At 44.7% G+C, this 26860-nt stretch overlaps 1 protein-coding gene across 1 annotated transcript in view; it reads right to left on the bottom strand.

The window, feature by feature from the left end:
- Positions 1-26860, bottom strand: part of FHIP2B (FHF complex subunit HOOK interacting protein 2B) — a 148539-nt gene that overhangs the window by 79086 nt on the left and 42593 nt on the right. The window contains exons 2-5 of the mRNA XM_078666360.1: positions 24637-24715; positions 22115-22287; positions 18612-18716; positions 17756-17878 (exon numbers count right to left, since the gene is read on the bottom strand). Coding sequence (XP_078522486.1) covers positions 17756-17878; positions 18612-18716; positions 22115-22287; positions 24637-24715 — 480 coding nt within the window. The remainder of the gene's footprint in view (positions 1-17755; positions 17879-18611; positions 18717-22114; positions 22288-24636; positions 24716-26860) is intronic.

The raw sequence follows: 26860 nt of genomic DNA, 5'->3' as shown, positions 1-26860 counted from the left end.
TTTACGGCTTGCTCAAGTGGGTAATCTTATTACGATATTCTTAGTCTTCATAGAAGAGTGGAGATACCACAAGAAACAAATTTTTAGCCATCCCTCGTGAAGTTTGCTCCCGCTAGATGTCTACCGCAATGAATACATACTCCCACTAAATAGTTCTACATGCCAGAGTGCTCAGGGGGAGGGTACTAGGACTAGGTACACACCAATTGAGGGACCTCAATCAAATCAAAGTGTCTCGTGAGCCCATGCAAAAACCAAAAAGGAGGAAAGTGATAGTAATGGCCCTCGGCAAAACTGCCGTGCATAATTGTTTACAAAAAGGGGGAGAAAAGGGCCAAGGAGCTAATCAAGGTCCAGTGTCCATGCTCCTAATATCTGACATAATATCAAAAAGGGGGAACACTGTTCCTACAAAGCGGGGTGCAAACAGTCACTCACGCCTTAGGGTGCTAATAGTCACCCGTGCACACAAGATAGAAAAGTGAGATAGAAAGAAGAATGTCCCAGGTAGGTGTGACCCACTAGTAAGGTGGGACAAGCATTTATTGTCCTGTGTTGCCCTCACACACCCCGAAAGGTGTCATGCTTCATCATCGGGCAGTTGCTCCTCGTAGGGCCGGCGCTGCAATCCCCTACGGGTCCCCCAAAGGGTCTCTTTATCGGAGATCTTTTCAGGACTGCCGGATGGTGCATGAGGGTGTGTGGGGCGTGGGTCCAGTGAGGGTACTGAAAGGTGCGTGCAAGTGTAGTGATGAAATTTAATAAAGGGTAAATATGCAGCGAATATCTATATTGTATAAACCCTTTGCAAATAATTGCTAAAATAAAATATTGCCCCAAAAGCATACTATGCTTGGGTGTCTTGAAGTTATAGGTCAACATGTTTCGCGCCTGCGTCGCCATAAGGGTCATTGGCGCTTCGTCAGGACCGGAGCTATAATTAAAATAGGTGCACGTGAAAAATAAAATTGGACCCTCTAAACCAAACAGGGCGGAACGGTAACCACTATACCTATAATGAGGTTACAGCTGCATGGTGAAACAATGCTCCTGATGGGAACCTGGGAACCAAAAACAAAATAAACAACATTAAAAAACATCAGTGACAACTTGATGCCTTTATGATGTGTCCCATCCGGGTATACATCTATTCACTCAACCGATGTGAATACGAGAAATAAATAAATAAAGGGAGCAGGGCTCAGGAGACATAAAAATGTATTCAATTAGGTCCTGACCCGTTAAGTTCATGTCCACGCACCATCTCGCTAAGTCACATCCCCACTGGCACTCTTGACTCTCAATGTAATTTAATGTGGGAGTATTTTCCAGATTCTGCCGGTAATCTGATCAAAATATGTATGTGAATCTATGTGTTCCTGCAGCCTCCGTTAGACCCCAATAGCAAACGAGGTATAGAAAGTGCTTACCTCGCCACAGTTTGGAAAAGCCTCTCCAGCGAGACAGCATGGAACACTAGCACAATACCGGGCTATACAGGGCGATAAATAGGGAAGTATTATTGGGAACGGTGCATGGCATAGACGGTGGCAAGCAAGTCGCTCGTCGCTACACAATCAAATGCCGAGAACCGTGACTTACGTTTTCGCCGGGATGATGCCTGCTTGACACCTACCCCTTCCTCGCGTCTGCTGGTAATCAAACGTAATGGCAAGACCCGTGTTTTAAAAGAGGAAACGGGGTCAGGTGTGGGCGGTAACCATTTCCGGGTTATCCTCACGGAAAACAAAGCGGCGTGCATATGTGGTAATGGGAGAAGACAGCGCATGCGTGATACGGTGAAAGCAAACTGCCCCGTTCGTGCGCTATGTTGGAAGAGTTTACGGCTTGCTCAAGTGGGTAATCTTATTACGATATTCTTAGTCTTCATAGAAGAGTGGAGATACCACAAGAAACAAATTTTTAGCCATCCCTCGTGAAGTTTGCTCCCGCTAGATGTCTACCGCAATGAATACATACTCCCACTAAATAGTTCTACATGCCAGAGTGCTCAGGGGGAGGGTACTAAGACTAGGTACACACCAATTGAGGGACCTCAATCAAATCAAAGTGTCTCGTGAGCCCATGCAAAAACCAAAAAGGAGGAAAGTGATAGTAATGGCCCTCGGCAAAACTGCCGTGCATAATTGTTTACAAAAAGGGGGAGAAAAGGGCCAAGGAGCTAATCAAGGTCCAGTGTCCATGCTCCTAATATCTGACAAAATATCAAAAAGGGGGAACACTGTTCCTACAAAGCGGGGTGCAAACAGTCACTCACGCCTTAGGGTGCTAATAGTCACCCGTGCACACAAGATAGAAAAGTGAGATAGAAAGAAGAATGTCCCAGGTAAGTGTGACCCACTAGTAAGGTGGGACAAGCATTTATTGTCCTGTGTTGCCCTCACACACCCCGAAAGGTGTCATGCTTCATCATCGGGCAGTTGCTCCTCGTAGGGCCGGCGCTGCAATCCCCTACGGGTCCCCCAAAGGGTCTCTTTATCGGAGATCTTTTCAGGACTGCCGGATGGTGCATGAGGGTGTGTGGGGCGTGGGTCCAGTGAGGGTACTGAAAGGTGCGTGCAAGTGTAGTGATGAAATTTAATAAAGGGTAAATATGCAGCGAATATCTATATTGTATAAACCCTTTGCAAATAATTGCTAAAATAAAATATTGCCCCAAAAGCATACTATGCTTGGGTGTCTTGAAGTTATAGGTCAACATGTTTCGCGCCTGCGTCGCCATAAGGGTCATTGGCGCTTCGTCAGGACCGGAGCCATAATTAAAATAGGTGCACGTGAAAAATAAAATTGGACCCTCTAAACCAAACAGGGCGGAACGGTAACCACTATACCTATAATGAGGTTACAGCTGCATGGTGAAACAATGCTCCTGATGGGAACCTGGGAACCAAAAACAAAATAAACAACATTAAAAAACATCAGTGACAACTTGATGCCTTTAAGATGTGTCCCATCCGGGTATACATCTATTCACTCAACCGATGTGAATACGAGAAATAAATAAATAAAGGGAGCAGGGCTCAGGAGACATAAAAATGTATTCAATTAGGTCCTGACCCGTTAAGTTCATGTCCACGCACCATCTCGCTAAGTCACATCCCCACTGGCACTCTTGACTCTCAATGTAATTTAATGTGGGAGTATTTTCCAGATTCTGCCGGTAATCTGATCAAAATATGTATGTGAATCTATGTGTTCCTGCAGCCTCCGTTAGACCCCAATAGCAAACGAGGTATAGAAAGTGCTTACCTCGCCACAGTTTGGAAAAGCCTCTCCAGCGAGACAGCATGGAACACTAGCACAATACCGGGCTATACAGGGCGATAAATAGGGAAGTATTATTGGGAACGGTGCATGGCATAGACGGTGGCAAGCAAGTCGCTCGTCGCTACACAATCAAATGCCGAGAACCGTGACTTACGTTTTCGCCGGGATGATGCCTGCTTGACACCTACCCCTTCCTCGCGTCTGCTGGTAATCAAACGTAATGGCAAGACCCGTGTTTTAAAAGAGGAAACGGGGTCAGGTGTGGGCGGTAACCATTTCCGGGTTATCCTCACGGAAAACAAAGCGGCGTGCATATGTGGTAATGGGAGAAGACAGCGCATGCGTGATACGGTGAAAGCAAACTGCCCCGTTCGTGCGCTATGTTGGAAGAGTTTACGGCTTGCTCAAGTGGGTAATCTTATTACGATATTCTTAGTCTTCATAGAAGAGTGGAGATACCACAAGAAACAAATTTTTAGCCATCCCTCGTGAAGTTTGCTCCCGCTAGATGTCTACCGCAATGAATACATACTCCCACTAAATAGTTCTACATGCCAGAGTGCTCAGGGGGAGGGTACTAGGACTAGGTACACACCAATTGAGGGACCTCAATCAAATCAAAGTGTCTCGTGAGCCCATGCAAAAACCAAAAAGGAGGAAAGTGATAGTAATGGCCCTCGGCAAAACTGCCGTGCATAATTGTTTACAAAAAGGGGGAGAAAAGGGCCAAGGAGCTAATCAAGGTCCAGTGTCCATGCTCCTAATATCTGACATAATATCAAAAAGGGGGAACACTGTTCCTACAAAGCGGGGTGCAAACAGTCACTCACGCCTTAGGGTGCTAATAGTCACCCGTGCACACAAGATAGAAAAGTGAGATAGAAAGAAGAATGTCCCAGGTAAGTGTGACCCACTAGTAAGGTGGGACAAGCATTTATTGTCCTGTGTTGCCCTCACACACCCCGAAAGGTGTCATGCTTCATCATCGGGCAGTTGCTCCTCGTAGGGCCGGCGCTGCAATCCCCTACGGGTCCCCCAAAGGGTCTCTTTATCGGAGATCTTTTCAGGACTGCCGGATGGTGCATGAGGGTGTGTGGGGCGTGGGTCCAGTGAGGGTACTGAAAGGTGCGTGCAAGTGTAGTGATGAAATTCAATAAAGGGTAAATATGCAGCGAATATCTATATTGTATAAACCCTTTGCAAATAATTGCTAAAATAAAATATTGCCCCAAAAGCATACTATGCTTGGGTGTCTTGAAGTTATAGGTCAACATGTTTCGCGCCTGCGTCGCCATAAGGGTCATTGGCGCTTCGTCAGGACCGGAGCTATAATTAAAATAGGTGCACGTGAAAAATAAAATTGGACCCTCTAAACCAAACAGGGCGGAACGGTAACCACTATACCTATAATGAGGTTACAGCTGCATGGTGAAACAATGCTCCTGATGGGAACCTGGGAACCAAAAACAAAATAAACAACATTAAAAAACATCAGTGACAACTTGATGCCTTTATGATGTGTCCCATCCGGGTATACATCTATTCACTCAACCGATGTGAATACGAGAAATAAATAAATAAAGGGAGCAGGGCTCAGGAGACATAAAAATGTATCTAATTGAATACATTTTTATGTCTCCTGAGCCCTGCTCCCTTTATTTATTTATTTCTCGTATTCACATCGGTTGAGTGAATAGATGTATACCCGGATGGGACACATCATAAAGGCATCAAGTTGTCACTGATGTTTTTTAATGTTGTTTATTTTGTTTTTGGTTCCCAGGTTCCCATCAGGAGCATTGTTTCACCATGCAGCTGTAACCTCATTATAGGTATAGTGGTTACCGTTCCGCCCTGTTTGGTTTAGAGGGTCCAATTTTATTTTTCACGTGCACCTATTTTAATTATAGCTCCGGTCCTGACGAAGCGCCAATGACCCTTATGGCGACGCAGGCGCGAAACATGTTGACCTATAACTTCAAGACACCCAAGCATAGTATGCTTTTGGGGCAATATTTTATTTTAGCAATTATTTGCAAAGGGTTTATACAATATAGATATTCGCTGCATATTTACCCTTTATTAAATTTCATCACTACACTTGCACGCACCTTTCAGTACCCTCACTGGACCCACGCCCCACACACCCTCATGCACCATCCGGCAGTCCTGAAAAGATCTCCGATAAAGAGACCCTTTGGGGGACCCGTAGGGGATTGCAGCGCCGGCCCTACGAGGAGCAACTGCCCGATGATGAAGCATGACACCTTTCGGGGTGTGTGAGGGCAACACAGGACAATAAATGCTTGTCCCACCTTACTAGTGGGTCACACTTACCTGGGACATTCTTCTTTCTATCTCACTTTTCTATCTTGTGTGCACGGGTGACTATTAGCACCCTAAGGCGTGAGTGACTGTTTGCACCCCGCTTTGTAGGAACAGTGTTCCCCCTTTTTGATATTATGTCAGATATTAGGAGCATGGACACTGGACCTTGATTAGCTCCTTGGCCCTTTTCTCCCCCTTTTTGTAAACAATTATGCACGGCAGTTTTGCCGAGGGCCATTACTATCACTTTCCTCCTTTTTGGTTTTTGCATGGGCTCACGAGACACTTTGATTTGATTGAGGTCCCTCAATTGGTGTGTACCTAGTCCTAGTACCCTCCCCCTGAGCACTCTGGCATGTAGAACTATTTAGTGGGAGTATGTATTCATTGCGGTAGACATCTAGCGGGAGCAAACTTCACGAGGGATGGCTAAAAATTTGTTTCTTGTGGTATCTCCACTCTTCTATGAAGACTAAGAATATCGTAATAAGATTACCCACTTGAGCAAGCCGTAAACTCTTCCAACATAGCGCACGAACGGGGCAGTTTGCTTTCACCGTATCACGCATGCGCTGTCTTCTCCCATTACCACATATGCACGCCGCTTTGTTTTCCGTGAGGATAACCCGGAAATGGTTACCGCCCACACCTGACCCCGTTTCCTCTTTTAAAACACGGGTCTTGCCATTACGTTTGATTACCAGCAGACGCGAGGAAGGGGTAGGTGTCAAGCAGGCATCATCCCGGCGAAAACGTAAGTCACGGTTCTCGGCATTTGATTGTGTAGCGACGAGCGACTTGCTTGCCACCGTCTATGCCATGCACCGTTCCCAATAATACTTCCCTATTTATCGCCCTGTATAGCCCGGTATTGTGCTAGTGTTCCATGCTGTCTCGCTGGAGAGGCTTTTCCAAACTGTGGCGAGGTAAGCACTTTCTATACCTCGTTTGCTATTGGGGTCTAACGGAGGCTGCAGGAACACATAGATTCACATACATATTTTGATCAGATTACCGGCAGAATCTGGAAAATACTCCCACATTAAATTACATTGAGAGTCAAGAGTGCCAGTGGGGATGTGACTTAGCGAGATGGTGCGTGGACATGAACTTAACGGGTCAGGACCTAATTGAATACATTTTTATGTCTCCTGAGCCCTGCTCCCTTTATTTATTTATTTCTCGTATTCACATCGGTTGAGTGAATAGATGTATACCCGGATGGGACACATCATAAAGGCATCAAGTTGTCACTGATGTTTTTTAATGTTGTTTATTTTGTTTTTGGTTCCCAGGTTCCCATCAGGAGCATTGTTTCACCATGCAGCTGTAACCTCATTATAGGTATAGTGGTTACCGTTCCGCCCTGTTTGGTTTAGAGGGTCCAATTTTATTTTTCACGTGCACCTATTTTAATTATAGCTCCGGTCCTGACGAAGCGCCAATGACCCTTATGGCGACGCAGGCGCGAAACATGTTGACCTATAACTTCAAGACACCCAAGCATAGTATGCTTTTGGGGCAATATTTTATTTTAGCAATTATTTGCAAAGGGTTTATACAATATAGATATTCGCTGCATACTTACCCTTTATTAAATTTCATCACTACACTTGCACGCACCTTTCAGTACCCTCACTGGACCCACGCCCCACACACCCTCATGCACCATCCGGCAGTCCTGAAAAGATCTCCGATAAAGAGACCCTTTGGGGGACCCGTAGGGGATTGCAGCGCCGGCCCTACGAGGAGCAACTGCCCGATGATGAAGCATGACACCTTTCGGGGTGTGTGAGGGCAACACAGGACAATAAATGCTTGTCCCACCTTACTAGTGGGTCACACTTACCTGGGACATTCTTCTTTCTATCTCACTTTTCTATCTTGTGTGCACGGGTGACTATTAGCACCCTAAGGCGTGAGTGACTGTTTGCACCCCGCTTTGTAGGAACAGTGTTCCCCCTTTTTGATATTATGTCAGATATTAGGAGCATGGACACTGGACCTTGATTAGCTCCTTGGCCCTTTTCTCCCCCTTTTTGTAAACAATTATGCACGGCAGTTTTGCCGAGGGCCATTACTATCACTTTCCTCCTTTTTGGTTTTTGCATGGGCTCACGAGACACTTTGATTTGATTGAGGTCCCTCAATTGGTGTGTACCTAGTCCTAGTACCCTCCCCCTGAGCACTCTGGCATGTAGAACTATTTAGTGGGAGTATGTATTCATTGCGGTAGACATCTAGCGGGAGCAAACTTCACGAGGGATGGCTAAAAATTTGTTTCTTGTGGTATCTCCACTCTTCTATGAAGACTAAGAATATCGTAATAAGATTACCCACTTGAGCAAGCCGTAAACTCTTCCAACATAGCGCACGAACGGGGCAGTTTGCTTTCACCGTATCACGCATGCGCTGTCTTCTCCCATTACCACATATGCACGCCGCTTTGTTTTCCGTGAGGATAACCCGGAAATGGTTACCGCCCACACCTGACCCCGTTTCCTCTTTTAAAACACGGGTCTTGCCATTACGTTTGATTACCAGCAGACGCGAGGAAGGGGTAGGTGTCAAGCAGGCATCATCCCGGCGAAAACGTAAGTCACGGTTCTCGGCATTTGATTGTGTAGCGACGAGCGACTTGCTTGCCACCGTCTATGCCATGCACCGTTCCCAATAATACTTCCCTATTTATCGCCCTGTATAGCCCGGTATTGTGCTAGTGTTCCATGCTGTCTCGCTGGAGAGGCTTTTCCAAACTGTGGCGAGGTAAGCACTTTCTATACCTCGTTTGCTATTGGGGTCTAACGGAGGCTGCAGGAACACATAGATTCACATACATATTTTGATCAGATTACCGGCAGAATCTGGAAAATACTCCCACATTAAATTACATTGAGAGTCAAGAGTGCCAGTGGGGATGTGACTTAGCGAGATGGTGCGTGGACATGAACTTAACGGGTCAGGACCTAATTGAATACATTTTTATGTCTCCTGAGCCCTGCTCCCTTTATTTATTTATTTCTCGTATTCACATCGGTTGAGTGAATAGATGTATACCCGGATGGGACACATCATAAAGGCATCAAGTTGTCACTGATGTTTTTTAATGTTGTTTATTTTGTTTTTGGTTCCCAGGTTCCCATCAGGAGCATTGTTTCACCATGCAGCTGTAACCTCATTATAGGTATAGTGGTTACCGTTCCGCCCTGTTTGGTTTAGAGGGTCCAATTTTATTTTTCACGTGCACCTATTTTAATTATAGCTCCGGTCCTGACGAAGCGCCAATGACCCTTATGGCGACGCAGGCGCGAAACATGTTGACCTATAACTTCAAGACACCCAAGCATAGTATGCTTTTGGGGCAATATTTTATTTTAGCAATTATTTGCAAAGGGTTTATACAATATAGATATTCGCTGCATATTTACCCTTTATTAAATTTCATCACTACACTTGCACGCACCTTTCAGTACCCTCACTGGACCCACGCCCCACACACCCTCATGCACCATCCGGCAGTCCTGAAAAGATCTCCGATAAAGAGACCCTTTGGGGGACCCGTAGGGGATTGCAGCGCCGGCCCTACGAGGAGCAACTGCCCGATGATGAAGCATGACACCTTTCGGGGTGTGTGAGGGCAACACAGGACAATAAATGCTTGTCCCACCTTACTAGTGGGTCACACTTACCTGGGACATTCTTCTTTCTATCTCACTTTTCTATCTTGTGTGCACGGGTGACTATTAGCACCCTAAGGCGTGAGTGACTGTTTGCATCCCGCTTTGTAGGAACAGTGTTCCCCCTTTTTGATATTATGTCAGATATTAGGAGCATGGACACTGGACCTTGATTAGCTCCTTGGCCCTTTTCTCCCCCTTTTTGTAAACAATTATGCACGGCAGTTTTGCCGAGGGCCATTACTATCACTTTCCTCCTTTTTGGTTTTTGCATGGGCTCACGAGACACTTTGATTTGATTGAGGTCCCTCAATTGGTGTGTACCTAGTCCTAGTACCCTCCCCCTGAGCACTCTGGCATGTAGAACTATTTAGTGGGAGTATGTATTCATTGCGGTAGACATCTAGCGGGAGCAAACTTCACGAGGGATGGCTAAAAATTTGTTTCTTGTGGTATCTCCACTCTTCTATGAAGACTAAGAATATCGTAATAAGATTACCCACTTGAGCAAGCCGTAAACTCTTCCAACATAGCGCACGAACGGGGCAGTTTGCTTTCACCGTATCACGCATGCGCTGTCTTCTCCCATTACCACATATGCACGCCGCTTTGTTTTCCGTGAGGATAACCCGGAAATGGTTACCGCCCACACCAGACCCCGTTTCCTCTTTTAAAACACGGGTCTTGCCATTACGTTTGATTACCAGCAGACGCGAGGAAGGGGTAGGTGTCAAGCAGGCATCATCCCGGCGAAAACGTAAGTCACGGTTCTCGGCATTTGATTGTGTAGCGACGAGCGACTTGCTTGCCACCGTCTATGCCATGCACCGTTCCCAATAATACTTCCCTATTTATCGCCCTGTATAGCCTGGTATTGTGCTAGTGTTCCATGCTGTCTCGCTGGAGAGGCTTTTCCAAACTGTGGCGAGGTAAGCACTTTCTATACCTCGTTTGCTATTGGGGTCTAACGGAGGCTGCAGGAACACATAGATTCACATACATATTTTGATCAGATTACCGGCAGAATCTGGAAAATACTCCCACATTAAATTACATTGAGAGTCAAGAGTGCCAGTGGGGATGTGACTTAGCGAGATGGTGCGTGGACATGAACTTAACGGGTCAGGACCTAATTGAATACATTTTTATGTCTCCTGAGCCCTGCTCCCTTTATTTATTTATTTCTCGTATTCACATCGGTTGAGTGAATAGATGTATACCCGGATGGGACACATCATAAAGGCATCAAGTTGTCACTGATGTTTTTTAATGTTGTTTATTTTGTTTTTGGTTCCCAGGTTCCCATCAGGAGCATTGTTTCACCATGCAGCTGTAACCTCATTATAGGTATAGTGGTTACCGTTCCGCCCTGTTTGGTTTAGAGGGTCCAATTTTATTTTTCACGTGCACCTATTTTAATTATAGCTCCGGTCCTGACGAAGCGCCAATGACCCTTATGGCGACGCAGGCGCGAAACATGTTGACCTATAACTTCAAGACACCCAAGCATAGTATGCTTTTGGGGCAATATTTTATTTTAGCAATTATTTGCAAAGGGTTTATACAATATAGATATTCGCTGCATATTTACCCTTTATTAAATTTCATCACTACACTTGCACGCACCTTTCAGTACCCTCACTGGACCCACGCCCCACACACCCTCATGCACCATCCGGCAGTCCTGAAAAGATCTCCGATAAAGAGACCCTTTGGGGGACCCGTAGGGGATTGCAGCGCCGGCCCTACGAGGAGCAACTGCCCGATGATGAAGCATGACACCTTTCGGGGTGTGTGAGGGCAACACAGGACAATAAATGCTTGTCCCACCTTACTAGTGGGTCACACTTACCTGGGACATTCTTCTTTCTATCTCACTTTTCTATCTTGTGTGCACGGGTGACTATTAGCACCCTAAGGCGTGAGTGACTGTTTGCACCCCGCTTTGTAGGAACAGTGTTCCCCCTTTTTGATATTATAGAAGGGATAAGGTCACATAGCACAGATTAAGAAGATTAAAATATTGTACACTTCACAGAGCAGAAGCCCATGCCACGAGAATGTTGCAGGTCACATGTAATTTTGTACCTCTGTATGCGCTGATTATGTTAATGTGCTGGCGGGACTGGCCAATATGTATATATATGCAATAAACAGGTAGAGACTGGGGTTTGTGGGGTGGCGGGGACGTTGGGAAAACTTTCGGTTGTTTATGTATTTAATTGGAAAACACGACAGATCCAAGCAATATCGTAGGGAAAAGTGTATAGCCTGCGCTTGGAAACACAAGTATTATTGTCCCCGGGAGATATACACATTGTGCTCTGTAACACTGTGTATCGACATGTATAAACGGATTGTCAGTGACTAACTATATCCTATTCTTTGCAAAAACTCAATAAAATATGTTTTTTTTTAAAACTATATCATTGCTACAATAGGCATTTTCTGAATTTTATGGTGCTGCCCCCACTGGCTGCCAGATGGTCTTAGGAAATGGAGCTGAGTAGATCGTTACAGGACAAAAATTGGAGATACTTTTGTGGGCAGTTTAAAGATATGCCGCAGAATTAGACACAAACTAATACATTTTAATATGCAACACAATCTATATTATACAGCAGAGAGCATTGCAAAATTCACAACTCGCAGCCTCATTCACTGTAAACACTTTTAAACTATAAATGTTGGTAGCCGTTTAATTATAAGGAATGGATTCTTTAACTGCTCAACTGGAACGGAGACAGCCTACTAGCCATCCCCATGTAAAATCCTAACAGTTCTTATTACAGCAGTCCTTACCTTCTTGTGAAGGATGTTGTGAGCAGTAACACGTTTGTTTGGTGTGTGGGAGACATGGAAACAGTGTGTAAGGTGAAAGGGCACAGTTTGTGGATCTGCACAAGATGGCGGGTTTTGACTACATTCTCCGTGGTGTGGACATGACAACCTGTATTCCCTGGGCCCATGCCACCATACTGTAGTTGTCTTGTAAGGTGAGCAAGAATGTAATCTGCCGCTATGCCAACTAATATCCTTTCAGTGTACACAAAACTACCCTTTCCTGTGTTGCAAAGCCATTGGGTATCAACCAATGATTCTTGTACAAATCTACAAACAAATCTGGAAACATAAATCCTCTCGAGAGGAGCAGTGTTTGGAATTCATGATGTGGCCGGGCCCTGTAGTGTCGACAGTGGGATCTAATGTGAGATTGAAATCTCCACCCATAAATAGATTGTCCGCCCTTAGGCGGTCAATATGTGTAGCGACCTTGGGGAAAAAAATCTGCAGTGCCTACATTTGGTGCATATACGTTAACTAAGAGAATCGACACTCCTCCCAACAATCCCAACACGATAATAGCTCTGCCCTCATCATCAGCTACCACCTGTGAGACCTGAAAAGGAAGAGAGCGATGAACCAAAACACACACCCCAGGGGAATACGAACTGTAATTGGCAAAAAAACGATGGCCACCCCATGATGCTGCAAAGCCGTGCGTGGGGAGGTGTGCGTAATGTGTCTCCTGGAGGAAGGCTATCTGAAAAGAATGTCTGGCCAAATATGCCCAGACCTGACACCCCTTCTTGGTATTAGACAGTCCTCGCACATTCCAGGATAGACACCTAAGGCGCAAGCAGTGACCACGCTCTTCCCTGAGGGTCATCTAAGCACCACTAAGTAGATCATTGCAAGTTGCAGAAGTGTTACACAGTGTGTAGTAGAAGTACATTTTGCTCAGTACCAATACAAATCAGAACAATAAACAACCATATAGAAATCCCAACTCCACTTGCACCTCCCACCCCCATGGGATACACAAAAACAAGGCACCTGGTGAATCCCAATCAAATAGTAACAGATAGAGGGGACAGGGAAGAAAAAAAGGAGAGAAGGGGGAAGGAGAGCAGGATAACATCCTGGGGGGGGGAAGGCTACGCTCCAGTGGAGCCGTCTCATAGTAAAGCGTATAAAGCTAGAGTTGTGTCTGCCCAATATGTAATCACAACTCAGCAGTCATTCTTAAATACCTGAATCTGTAACAGTGTTCTCACAAAGCCTCAAATATAAAATAGCCACGTCCAATGTTCCATGTCGGAGCTAAAGAACGTTCACAGCATACTGTTATGCATAAGTCTACCACTGATCATCAAGAGCCGGATCATGGCCACCACTCCGTCCCTGCAATTCGCCCCCATTTTGTTGTTTCTTCCAGAATTTCGCCGCTTTGTCGGGAGTGTCAAAAAAGTGCACCTTTCCTGCAATCTGAATTCTGAGTCGAGCTGGATACAGCATGGCATTTTTAACATTCGCCCTTTGTAGGGAGCGTTTAATGTCCATATATTTTCTGCAAACCTCTTACACCATTGGTGTAAAGTCCGGGGAAATTGCAATGTTTGATCCCTGGTAAGCGAGCGAACCTCGCTCCCTAGATAGTCGGAGTGCGACATCCCGGTCCTGGTAATTCAGGAGCTTAGCAATAATCATTCTCGGGGTTGCTCCAGGCACCGGATGGGGTCCCAATGTGTGGTGAGCGCGCTGCACTGCGAATGTAGCAGAGACAGCCTCCCTTCCAAAAGCCTCCGATAGGGCAGTCTCAACTAATTTGGCTATGGGGCCTGTGTCCGTGGATTCAGCGATATCTGCAATGTGGACTTTTTTGCGGCCCAATTGCGCTTCCAAATCTTCAGCCTTAGTAGCAAGCTGTTTTAGGCCCTCCGCTCATTCCAATATTCTTTGAATAGTCCGTTGTGATCTTCTAGATCGGAAATCCGCTCCTCAGCATTGCCCATGCGAGTGTCCTGGGCCTAAAGCCGGCTGTGTATTTCATCTAGTCGGGTGGTGAGCGTGTCTAGGTGGGCGTTGATGGCCTGAAAGCTAGCCCGTAACTCAGCCATTATGGTGGTGGATTCCTCTAGTTGGCTAGATTCTGGATCATTAGGGCCCTCAGCTTCTTCTCGCTTTGGGGTCTCCCCAAATTCAAAGTCGAGCTGACGTTGTTATGGATTGTTGCAGCCCATTAAGCACAGAAAGAAAGATATGCTATGCCTCTGGGATGGGATGTGATGTGATGAGATTTAACTCTCCGGAGCGTGGAGCCAATCCATCCCAAGTGCTCTGAATATAGACTACAGTATTTCAAGAGATTGCAGCAAGCGGTGGAAATGCCATGTCAGTAGAGAGGGGCGCCTTCGCTTAGCCGCTGTTGTTGGCTCAGCAACAAGTCAACAACAGGGTGTCGGTGGTCAGGCAGTATTAGAGACCCAGTGACAGCACATCTATGGTGGTGAGTCTAATATAGCTCCAACATCTCCATCCACCCACAGCTGGGCCCCAGGAAGGTCACATGGAGTGGTCCAGAGTCAGTGATGCAGGCACAAAGGCAACGGAAGTCACCCAAACAAGGGGGGCAGCTCAGCCAACAAGGCCTCTCCTACCTCTCGTCTCGGGTGCTCCCATTTGCAACCTCCGCCGTCTGTGCCCAGGTCAGGAGGGCTCAACGATGCCCGCAGTGTTGCAGGGAAAAGCCGCCAGCGTCCCGAGGTCTCCAAGCAGGCACTGAGTCTCGGCCCGCCACACGCTCACTGGACCCTGCCCTCAGGGTCGCCCAAGACCCCTGTTGTCTCGGGGCCTCCGAGGCCCGTGTCGGGTCCGGGAGCGCAGTGCGCCGATTCCCGTCATAGCGGGCACAGCCAGGGGTCGCAGACAGATCGTTCGGCAGCCGGAGCCCTCACAACACAGACTGCAGTGCGGATGTCAGGTCTTCTGCATTATTATGCAGGCTGGCGAATGAACAAAAGACGAGTGATGGCTCCGGAGCTAAGGAGTCAATCGGCCATCTTGGTCGCTGGCTCGGCCATGCCCCTGAGGAGTGTTTGGAATTCAAATAATACTTGCACCTCCTTCATGTCCGGCACCTTCCCAGACGACTGGAAATGGGCGGAGGTTAAACCCATCCTCAAGAAACCAACAGCCGACTTAACAGACTTGAGGAACTACCGGCCCATTTCTTTCCTCCCCTTTGCGGCCAAAGTCACCGAGAGACTCTAAAACGCCCAGCTGACCACCTTCATCGAAGAGAACTCCATCCTAGACATCTTCAAGTCCGGATTCTGCCGCAACCACAGCACGGAGACCGCCCCCCCTTGCCGCCACAGACGACATCCGTGGGCTACTCGACCAGGGACATACCGCGGCCCTCATCCTTCTAGACCTCTCCGCAGCCTTCGCCACCGTCTCACATCGCACTCTAGCAACCAGACTTCATTACGCAGGGATACAAGGAGCTGCCCTACACTGGATCCAATCCTTTCTCTCTGGCAGAACCCAGAGGATCAGACTCCCTCCCTTCCTCTCCGAACCCACCGATACCTTCTGCGGAGTACCCCAAGGATCATGGCTCACCCCACGCTCATCAACATTTACATACCTGGCTCAACGGAAAAATACATTTTAATGTTCCTGTAAGTTGGTATTAATAAAAGTGGGGAAAGAGATGGAGGTACTGGTACTATGCTTAATGGGCCGTAGGCAAAGGAAGTACGGCCCATTAAAGCATAGTACCAACTTCTCTTTCCCCACTTTTAATAATGCCAGCTTACAGGAACATTAAAGTTTATTTTTCCGCTGAGCCAGGTATTTTTAATTATTCATCACTTTCACTCACTTCTGACCCTTCCACTCACACTCCTATATCACACATAGTATTGTAATCAGTGCTCCCGCGTAGTCGTAGGTCGGAGCACCCCCCCTTCCCGCAGCGGGGCGGGAAGACCCCGATGATGAAGCATTCCACCAAGGGTCCTTTTGCTGGGTGAGGGGTATTTGAACAAAGCTGTGTGCTTTTCCTGAACGTAGGAGACACACAAATTCTGGAGGAACACTCTTTCAATTGTTCCCAAGTTTATAAGGGTGGATCCCTTTGTTTAACAGATACTGGACTGCCCCAGGACCTAAAGAAAGGCCTCCCTTATGGGTGGTGCTTAATTTATGGTTAATATATAGACCCTCACAGTAATTTAGAAAAAAAGAGGTTCTTTGACATACTTTACTTTCTTTAGCTCTCATTCAATGCCTAGAAAGGCAAGCTTGCTCCAGAGTGTCAGCTTTCACAGAAAATTGTATCACCAATAATTTCCACAGGTATGGTAAAGCAATTCCAAGCTCAAGGGAGCAATGGAAGTTCCTCAGCATGTTTCAAGGAAGAAAAAAATGCAAGGGTCCCTTACAAACAAGCAGACTGTACAAGATGTCAATGGATTCCAGGGATTGTATGAGGCCAGGCTCTTTATAAAAGGAAAAGCACACACTAAGAATTATAAAGTGCCTCATGTTTGCAACATAAGACCAGACATCTCGCTGAAGGATAAGAAATCACAAGGGAAGTTCATTTAGAGACCAAGCGGAGTTACACTATCGAAAGGCTTTTACAAAAAGAGACATTTTACTAGTCTTCCAAGTAAAATATCTGGGCTAGTGGAAGACAATACAGCGTAAGATGAAATGCAGAGGGAAGATCTTTAATCTCTAGATTTGAAATAAATGTTTTTAAGAAACTGCATCACCTAAACCTGAGCTCAGATTATCAGAATTATGCATTTATACGTTCCTTTTTAGATGAATGAGGGCACAGGTGGTTTGACGCTGATGAATCTGATCTTAAAGTGTCTTTGGTTTGTGATTAGTAGCCGATGTAAGCATTTCAAGGAAGAGCCACAAGCAGTCAATGAAAGGTAATTTTTAATTGATAGAGTTGCAACGACTGTAACAAAAACAAAATCTAAAAAAAAGGGTGAGAACCTTGTTCCCTGAGCTTTCACCCCTTGAAACTGTGGTGATTGTGACGAGGGAGAGCTCCAAACGGATGGAGACAAGCGGTCCTCAGCTGACAGTAGTTATGTGGTGTAGCATTTCTCGGATGTATGTCAGTACAACGCGATCTAAAAGATCGTGGTACTTGACAACGCGTGCATTACAACGCAAGTCGTTACAACGACTTGCGTTGGAGGGCGCGGATTTTGGAATCTTATAATTTTATATTCCAACACCAGTCCACGTAACAGTAGGGAAGGTGTTGGAATATAGAATTACAACATTCCTTGCCCAACAGCGCCATCCAGCGCGTGGTAATGGCAGCGTTATAAAGACACTGCGGTGTAAACACCGCGTTCTAAACGATGTTTCCCCATTTCTCTGCAACCTCATTGCCGTGTGTGCTTGATGGACGAAACAACCGGAAGTTAAGTATCACTGTTAATTAATACCTAGAAGGAAACAGCTTGTGCCTATTTGTTGATAGTTAATTCGCTCCTTCCTTGCAAAAATGTCTACTAAAAAATATTTTTAAAAAATAAGACAGAAGGTCCTCCCTCATTATTCAATGTCTGTGCTGCCCACGCGACAAGACAGTTCCAATCGGGGTGATTGTTATCTGTACTGAAAGCTAGGAACGTCCTTACCTCAAGGATGTGTGTGAGCAGTGAGGGGTCATGCTTGATCTTGGTGCAGACAGCAGAGAGGAACTGGGACTCTTCCTTCTCAGCAGACGGGCCCAAGGAATCTCCATCCAGGCGGATAAGCTTCTGGAAGTATGGAGAGAATCACAAGGCATAAGTGACATCAAACACACACAAAACACCAATGTCCTTCAGGGATGAAATCACACAAATACTGGTGACCAGCAGCAACACTGTCTATGCAAACTGCCACACCCATGAAGAGCATGGATACAAACTCACTGACATCTCACCCCAGAGACACCTGTGCATAGGCAGAAGTATTGACAAATATGCACGCCATGGAATCCAATGAAATTATTCGCTCGGTTAATGCTATTAAGGGAGAGATAATTGTGTGCAACTTGAAAGTCAAAGGTTCAAATTCGAAATGACTAATTTAACAGTGAGATCGCTTGTGCTTTGCGGACGTGAAGAAATAGCAGTGAAGTGGCCTGATGTCCTGAGAGTAACATTTATCCATGCTTTTCTTAGAATATTTTCATTGGTTTTCAATTCCATGGAAGGAATAACGTGTAAAACAAGCCATTTAAGAAAAGCAAACATTTAACCAGTCTTAATTTCTCAGCTAAAAGCACGAAGCATCCTGGGATTGTAGGCCATTACGTTAAAAAAAAGATCATTTTAACTACAAGTCTATGCATGCTTAGTGATCTAGCTGTAACAAGAAGAACTGTCTAAGAGTTAGCCACATGACATGGGACCAGCTGACTGCTTAGCATAGATAGTCAACACACCCAACCTGTGGTCACCTGCCACACTTTATCTTCAGAAATCTGTATGCAAACCAGATACTAACCTGCACAGGACGGTGCACATTGATGTAGTGTAAGAGGGGACGCTGCACCTGTTCCAGGACGCGGCTGAAGAAGAGGAGGACCTGCTGTTTCATTCCTGGAGGGTACTGGAAGGAAGCAACAATGAAAATAATACCCGACTGGCAGGCCTAGAAGCAGGGGTTATTACAGGAACATACAAGAATTTATACATTGGCCTGGATTCCATATTGCAGACTATTCCAATGTTGAACAGAAGAACACTACGGAACAAAACTGGGCCATGACTATGAGAAGTGGTCAATGGTATGGCCACTTTAAAAGGAGCCTGTCCTACCATGATCTGAATTGGGTCCTTAATTGTAGCTCACTGTGAGGCAGTTCAGTAGTTCACCCACTAAGGTGGTCCTGTCATTTACTAACAGCTGAGGGTGAGGGGTAGGCGGGGCAGTTAAATGTTGGCTTCTAGCCATTTGAAGTCATTTTATACTGAGAGAGATTTGGACAACCTTATGGTCATATGTTCTGTCTGCCCACACTAGGGTTTGGCTCACGAATGCAACCTGGCAACGGGTTTGTGAAAGCATGTCCACTGTCCCGCTGGTAAACACAAGGGCTCAGTGGGCAGAAGTGCCCAAAACAAGAGAAATTGGGATATCTCCCCCAAGCTGGTATTTCTAACAGGCTGACAATTCACAAAGGAGACAAAGTCACCTGCCGAGGAGTCACCTAGACATGACTAACTCTGGTTAGATCCTGTGAGCCTTTTTAAGGCTTACCTGACTCCACTTTAGACCTACCAGCCTTTCGATGCCTAAAGACTACTGCGAAGTCTCACGAGTTCCCCTGTATTCATTCTGCCTTTGGGCTCAGCTTTCATGTATGACATTCGGCACTGAACAATTCAGCCTAACGTAGAGGTCAGTACACTGTTTAAAATGGACGAAAACATGCTTTATGCTTTTTTTAGCACTATGCGGATTACGAGAGAAGCATTAATGGTGCTCACACTCGTTTTGCACTGTTTCACCACCAAACTTGTTTGTGATATAACTGAGAACAAATCAGCGAACTGGACAGCCTGAGCTCAAGGTGGAACTGGGAATGGTGGTTAATTACAGGGAACACACAATGTAGAATCTTTGAAAATGAGAATGGCAGAGCAATCATTAGGAGAATCTCATTTCAATTAAGTGAGTTGAGAAGAAACTTATCAGACTAGATGCATTTGAGTGATAGTAGGTGTGTTGAAGAAGGTGGAAACAGAAGTGTTGCTACTCAAGGAGTAGGATTGAAATGAGGAGTAGATGTTGGAGATGGTCTCTGCCAATTCAAAGGTAATCGTTTTGCATACTTCATCGGAGTACATTACTCTCAAGAAAATACAAGAGGGGTTAAGAAAGTTGCTAACTACTGTGAAAAATTCCCTTACAGAGTTGGCGGCAACAATACTTTGCTAATTGAGGCCTTCCTATTGGCCCTAAAAATCCTCCACTGGGAAGTTTTTGAATGTGTCCAATCATCAAGTGTGCGGTTCCAAACTCCACTTGTTCCCAAATAAGTTTACCACGCGACCATAGTATAGCTGAGAAACAATCTGACATAAAAAGCGCAGCCCTGGTGTGAGGCGGTCAGCTCCGTTCACCCAGGACCGAAAAATGACCTTCAGTCTTTTTTCGTTTTCTTTAAGACCACCATTATAATTAGCACGCCTGCAGGCAGACTAGACAGCAAGAGTGAGAACTGCCCTCTATGTTCCTAAGCAGGTTTGATGAGCATCATCTGACAGTGTTGGATTCAGGTGCTGCTGTGGAGGCCAGAAGTCACACTGCCAAGCTCTCAGAGTTGCTTCAGTTCACAGTGTATACCCTGTACGAAATCTCAGACCAACTCTTTTCCATCAGCAGGTAATATGGCAGTTTTCACACCTGAATCTTCTCCCATCAGCTGTTTGTGGTCTTTAAGACCAAGGTCACCACACTAAAGTTAAAATTAGAGCATTAGTTTCCAGTTGGCAGAGGCAGACAAGGGTAAGGTTGCTTCCTATTTCTCTACCTTCACTCTCACAGAAACAAACTACTTGAATATCCATATCTGAATGAAAGTAGGACTTCTTGCAAAAAGATAAGTCCTCTATCCTAATTTTGACCTCGTCATTCCAGTTCTGCTTTCCACACTAAACCTGCCTCTTCCAAATGAATTGGTCCAGGAAGCTTTTAAATTTGTACTAGTTACCGTGGTTTGATTCCAGGGGATCTGTCCAAATCTAGCCCACCTCCCAACTATCAGAGGCTGCAGAACTGCTGGAAGAGGAATGCAGCTGACAGCTCTCAAAGTACCTAGAGTCGCGCTCGCCAAACTTTTTAGAACCAGGACCCAGTTTTTAGAACAACAAACTTTCATAACCCACCTAGATTTAACGGACATGAGGCAGGGTCCGTTTTTTAATGTAATAGTAGACCTGTTTAAAAATGCTATGAATAACGAAATAAATGAACATACTCTTTACATTTTTTTGTATTCCTCTCTAATAGCAATTGTTTGAAAATGCCACAACTTTGACCACACCCTTCGATATGTCTTTATCAGACTGCGGCCAAGATATTGATCTGCCCATAAAAGTGGCAGATGGTGAACTGTACCGGAGTCTGGAGTTGGAACACTATTCAGAGTGGGGGGCTGGCCTGTGGCATCTGTTTACCAACATCAAAAGGTTTCTTTAAAAAAATGCTAATGGTATCAGTGATTTTAGCAAATTGGAGAAATCCTACTTCTGCAACAGAGTATGGGGTAAAACCTCATATCTATTTTCGTGTTAAAACAAGACCTAGTGATGTGTGTGTATGTATATGTATATATGTATATATATATATATATATATATATATATATATATATATATATATATATATATATATATATATATACACATACACACACACACACACACACACACACAGTCACAGAGAAAAACAAAGGTTCAATTAACATGCTATTGCTTGCCGGCTATTTTTTTTGCTATAAAGTGGATAAGTGGATCCTTGATGAGTTTTTTTATTGCACAATAGTTGGAAGGAAATTAGTAAATTTACACTACGCTGGGCACAGATAGGGGTCAATTTAATTTAATTTGTTGAACTATTAAGAACTTGTGGGGCTATGACTCAAGTCCTCTCGTTTGTGTGCTATATTGTTTCTCAGCAAACAAAAAAGAACAAATAAAAAAAGACAATGTGTTGGAACACATTGTAGATCTGCGCTGGATCATGAACCACTTCAACTCCAGAAAGAAGCAAAATAAATGGTTGTTCTCTTAGCTCTATGAATGAAGACCAATTGAGAATGGCAAGTCTAGTTTTCTATAGTCAGCACCAACAAAGACTTATTAGGTGAATTAGTGTTTTACAGATGAAGAACTTAACTACCACCAATCTCTGGGAGACTTAAATACACGTAACAGAGCCAACGTTTCTCAACCCATGGCCACAGAGTCACTCAATTTGTGACGTCCGCGGCTTAGCTTGTACCTCAGCCTTCCCCAGAGTTCCGAGCGTCTCCAGGATCTTGTGCTGCAGCAGGTATTCCATGCAAGGGCCCGCCTCGCCATCCAGCTGGGGTTGCTTCTCCTCATACACCAGGATGTCCAGCATCTGCTTCAGGCGCCAGGGGATGTCGGTCTTCTGGGCCGGGCGGTTCTCATCTGCTCCAGTAGTGCCAGAAAGAAGAAATAGTGGTCAAACAAGCATGGGACAGAAATAAAATTAATAAAAGCTAATTAGGAGACAATTTAACAAAAACAGTAGATGTGAAATCACCAAAAATCCCCACTAAAGATTACAGTGTAGACGTTTGTTATTAAAATTATTATACTTAGTTTCTTCGCTATATGGAGGGTGGACTATTGATGTCAAACTTGCAATAGTAATAAGCTCTGTCTGGAGTCAGTCAGTATGCAGAGCACAAAACATCAGTCGGCAAGTATGATAGAAGGGGACACTTTTTTCCTTAGTCTGATGAAGTTAGTTTTTCTATTAATGTAAAACAGTTTTTCTACTCATTAAAACTCTTTTTCTACATATTTATTGTTTGATATAGTTAATCTTTTTTCTTACATATGCAGTAAATACAAATAGATCACACAAAAGCACTCTTTAACAAACTTTTGTTTTTTCCAGATTTAAATAAAGGGCATGACTTAATCTCATTTACCTTCATCTCATTCGCAACGTCTTTCAAATAATTACAATCTGGGTTTTTGTGGTTAAATCTTAAAATCACTCTCCCTCAACTAGATTAAGGATAGGATTATAAGTGACTCAAATAGTCGAAATTGTATTGCACCTGATGAATTCCTGGTTGGAATTTATCAGGTGTGATATATGGCAGGATTTGTTTAGAGTGTTTTGTCGGTTATGCGATAATATGCAGATGTTAGTGCTTACCACAAAAAAATATGCATGTCTTAGGAATTATGCCATTTCCGCTCCAGTAAACTCCAGCTGTTTTCAGCTGCTGAAATTTAATGAGAGTGTGAACTTTATCGTACCTTTAACTACAGAGTGCGATAAACATCACACCACTGATAATTGTGATCTTTGCACAAGCAGGTGGTTGCGCAGAGATCACGTTTTTAGGATACACGTAACCTGGCCCTAAGAGTAATACTAAAATTGTATTAATGGTTCCTTGCATGCCTTAGGGGTGAGCTTCAAAATATTTTTTGTTATCCTGCACTGAATTGTTGGTGTAAGATGCTGCTTACAAACTACAGAAAGTATTTCTTCTACCAGAAGGGTTCCTACCATACATTGATATTCGTGTTAAATACAAATTGAGTTATATTTTTAACCTTTGCTGATAAATTAGCCTATGTCCAATGAAGAACAGAAAAATCTCTCTCCGTCGCCTGTTGTAGTCAAAATTCGAATTCTTTCTTACATACTCAATTCAGTTTGTTAATGATCTGTCTAAATTAATTAGACCTATTATGTCTGTGTCTTCCCTCCCAATCAGACCAGCTCAATATTTCTGAGTGAATGGGATGTTACTGACAGTTTTGAAGCAAGATGGCAAACAGACCATTTGAAGACATATTGAACAGGTGTGCTAGGTCAGTCAAAGGTGTGCGTTAAGAACCAAAATCCCCTGTTGAATGGTTGTCTTATTGCATGTAAACTACAGTTTAGTGCAAAGACATTAAAGAGTTGCTGTACAATATATGCAGGAAAATTAGCACTAATATTCGGTCAGACATTTTTAAAATCCTAACAGCTTTCGGTCTGTACTTATTGCTCTTAATATTCAAAGTTGAAGTGAATAGCTTACTGAATTAAATCAAAACTGCATTACATGCCATTAAAGAAAAAACTCCATTCAAGTTGTCTCAATTCAGCCCCTTTCTCGTATAACAAATATATGCCTTATGTGACAATATGCGCTATAAAAAGAAATCCGACTCACATTTCAAATAAAAAATTGGCATATTTTGACATATTCTATTAAAGAAAGAAACAATCAATGTCTTAATAAGGCTCGAACATGTTCCATTGAGAGCCTGCCAGTTAAGACATGATCCTGCAAAAGGTTCTAAATCAATGATTTTATAAACCTAATTGAGGTATGAATTTGATGCTTTCTTCAGATGCACTATAGTTATATCATGTTTCGCTAAACCGGTACACAGAACCTCAACTGTAACATTTAGATGACATAAAATGAAAAATATGCAACAATTTGCAGTTTTTGCCTTCTAAAGTAGCCTCCCAACTTTCAGGACTCTTCTGAGGAATAATGAAGCTTTGGAGCGCTAAAAAAGATCACGTTTTCTGCTTTAAGAGCAACCCTGTTCTTCCAAATGCTCCAATGTCAGATAATGCCCAGTCCTAGGACGTTTAGAACAGCAGAACCTAGCACATCACTTAGTAATGGCGGCCAGAAGTACAGATCTACATGTGTGTTAGGTTGGAATGGAAGCAGTTTTGCTAGTTCTGATGACATTAGGAAGCACTTTGTAGAGTGTGAGTGTCCCTCTACGTTAAGCAGCTCTTACCTGTGGTTTCAATGTAGTACGACGTGATGCCCTTCCAGTGCTCCGTGAAGGCCTCCAGCAGGTCAATGTTGGGCTCTCGCTGCCAGAGAATAAGACAAGTTTTAAGGCTGAGGCATGCCTAAACACATGGTATGTTTAAAATACAATCATCAGTCTTAACCATGCGCATTTACTTTTGAGCAACAGTGCCCGGGCTCTGAAAAGGCAGAGATGTTTTGGTGCTGGGACAGACATTAAGACTGGCTACCTCACAAGGAGAGGGAAAGAATCCTTAAAAGCCCGGTGCGCGTCCCGAGAAACTTGCAAATCTGCCAGATATAGCTTTATGTAGTTCATAGGGCCTACCTCACGCCCGCGCTCATCAATAAGTATTTCCACCGCGCAGATACTTCCTGCCCCAGATGCGGAGAGTTAGACGCGGGGATCCTTCTCTTATGGAGCTGCCCTAGGCTGAGCTCCTACTGGAGTGTAATCGGCGGCTGCTCAGCAGATGCACTGGGCGCACAATACCCCTTGACTGGCCGGAATACATTTTGCATCAGTTCAGGAGGCCGCCTAAACACAAGGTGTTGTCCAGCCTTTTAGATTTGGGGATGGTGGTGGCTACGCGCCTCCTTGCAAGGCGCTGGAAGGCAAGTGATCCACCAAGCGCACAGGCGTGGACCTCCTCCTTTCAGGGATGGGCCCGGGCAGAGTGGACGGCCATACGCAGGGAGGAGATGGTGGGGCTTCGAAAAGAACCAATGGCGGAGCACTGGGAGCGTATGCTTAAAGCCTGGCAGCCGACGGGTGGAGCTGGGGGCGTAGGTGTTGTGGAGGACTAAAGGTCGCCCTTTGGGATTGGGGTGCACCGCGGGTTACTTTCCTGCCAAATAAGATGGCTTGACACCGTCATTGACTCCTGGGGTCACATAGGATTCAGGTGCAAGTCCAGTTGAGACTTAGGCGCATGCGTGTGTGTGGGGAGGGGGGGAGGCGTAGCCTAAGGGGAAGGGGGGAGAGAATTAATAGGTACCAGCGTTATGGGTTTTGCCGCTATTGTTTTCTTATGCTCTTCCGTTTATTGTTCAATCACAGTTGTTGTATAAAAGTCATCTCTGTGCACAAACCAGGAGCTGGGAAGATCCACCCCCAACTATACTCATGCACAAAGACTCAACGTGCGGACAGTCATGGACCTACTTTGGGGCGGCTGCCCCGACAACATGTGTTTCGCCAGTATGGGGCGGATATCCTTCCTTCTTAATTCATATGTAGTCTTGTACTCCTTAATCATATGATAACACGCCTTTAAATGCATGACTGACGTGCCCAATTACTAGGCTATCAATGTTGAAACGTCTAATGTACTGTGATACCTTTTCAAAATGCTAATAAACAGATTTGATAAAAAAAATTAAGACTGGCTACCTCACTGCGGTTGAGGCATACACTTAGAGAATTGTAAAAAGAGGACTGGGGGCTAAAGAGCATGCTAATACAATGGCAAAAACCATATGCATGCAGATATATATATATATCTCCCATTACGAGAGGGACATTGGAGGTGTGGGACATGATGGGGGTTCACGTGGGGCCTCACTACTTTTCCTCTGCGTTTACACTCCACTGGGGCAAACACAAATTTGTGCCTGGACTGACCAGAACCCCATATGTCAAATGGCTGGTTAGGGAGGGGGGGGAGGTGGTGTAAAACACTGAATATGTATATGCGAGTGTCAATCAAATCCAACGTCACCCTCGTAATGTGAAATATATATATAGCGTTCTCGTCTGGTCTCCTCTAGGTTGGCCGGGGACTTCCCACAGGGGTCCAACTGTATAGTATGGCCTATTATGCACCACTCCCCTGTTTCTCTCCTTGTCCAGTGGATGAGGTAGCATAGGTGTATTGCAGCGTAGTAATGAACCAAGCTGGGGATCCCCAAGCCCACCATCTCGGATGACCACATATAATTGGGGTCTGGAATGCGATGGACTAAAGTGACTATGAATGGAAGCTCTGCTTGCGACTTTATGCTATGGTTGGTCATTAGACTGTGGAGGCTGCTACAGAGAATGCACAAATTATACAGCATAAGGAACAGGACACTTTAACATCGAAAAATTAAAATTCTTCCTGACTTTACTGAAAATTATGAAGATCATAGCCAATGTATATAAATATTTAAAAATATTAATCAATGCAATTCTTTCTATTAATGTGTTTAACAGCGACAATACA

Source organism: Lissotriton helveticus, chromosome 11 (genome assembly GCF_964261635.1).
Source record: "Lissotriton helveticus chromosome 11, aLisHel1.1, whole genome shotgun sequence".
NCBI classification, from domain to species: domain Eukaryota; kingdom Metazoa; phylum Chordata; class Amphibia; order Caudata; family Salamandridae; genus Lissotriton; species Lissotriton helveticus.
This window is presented reverse-complemented; position numbering and strand designations above follow the sequence as displayed.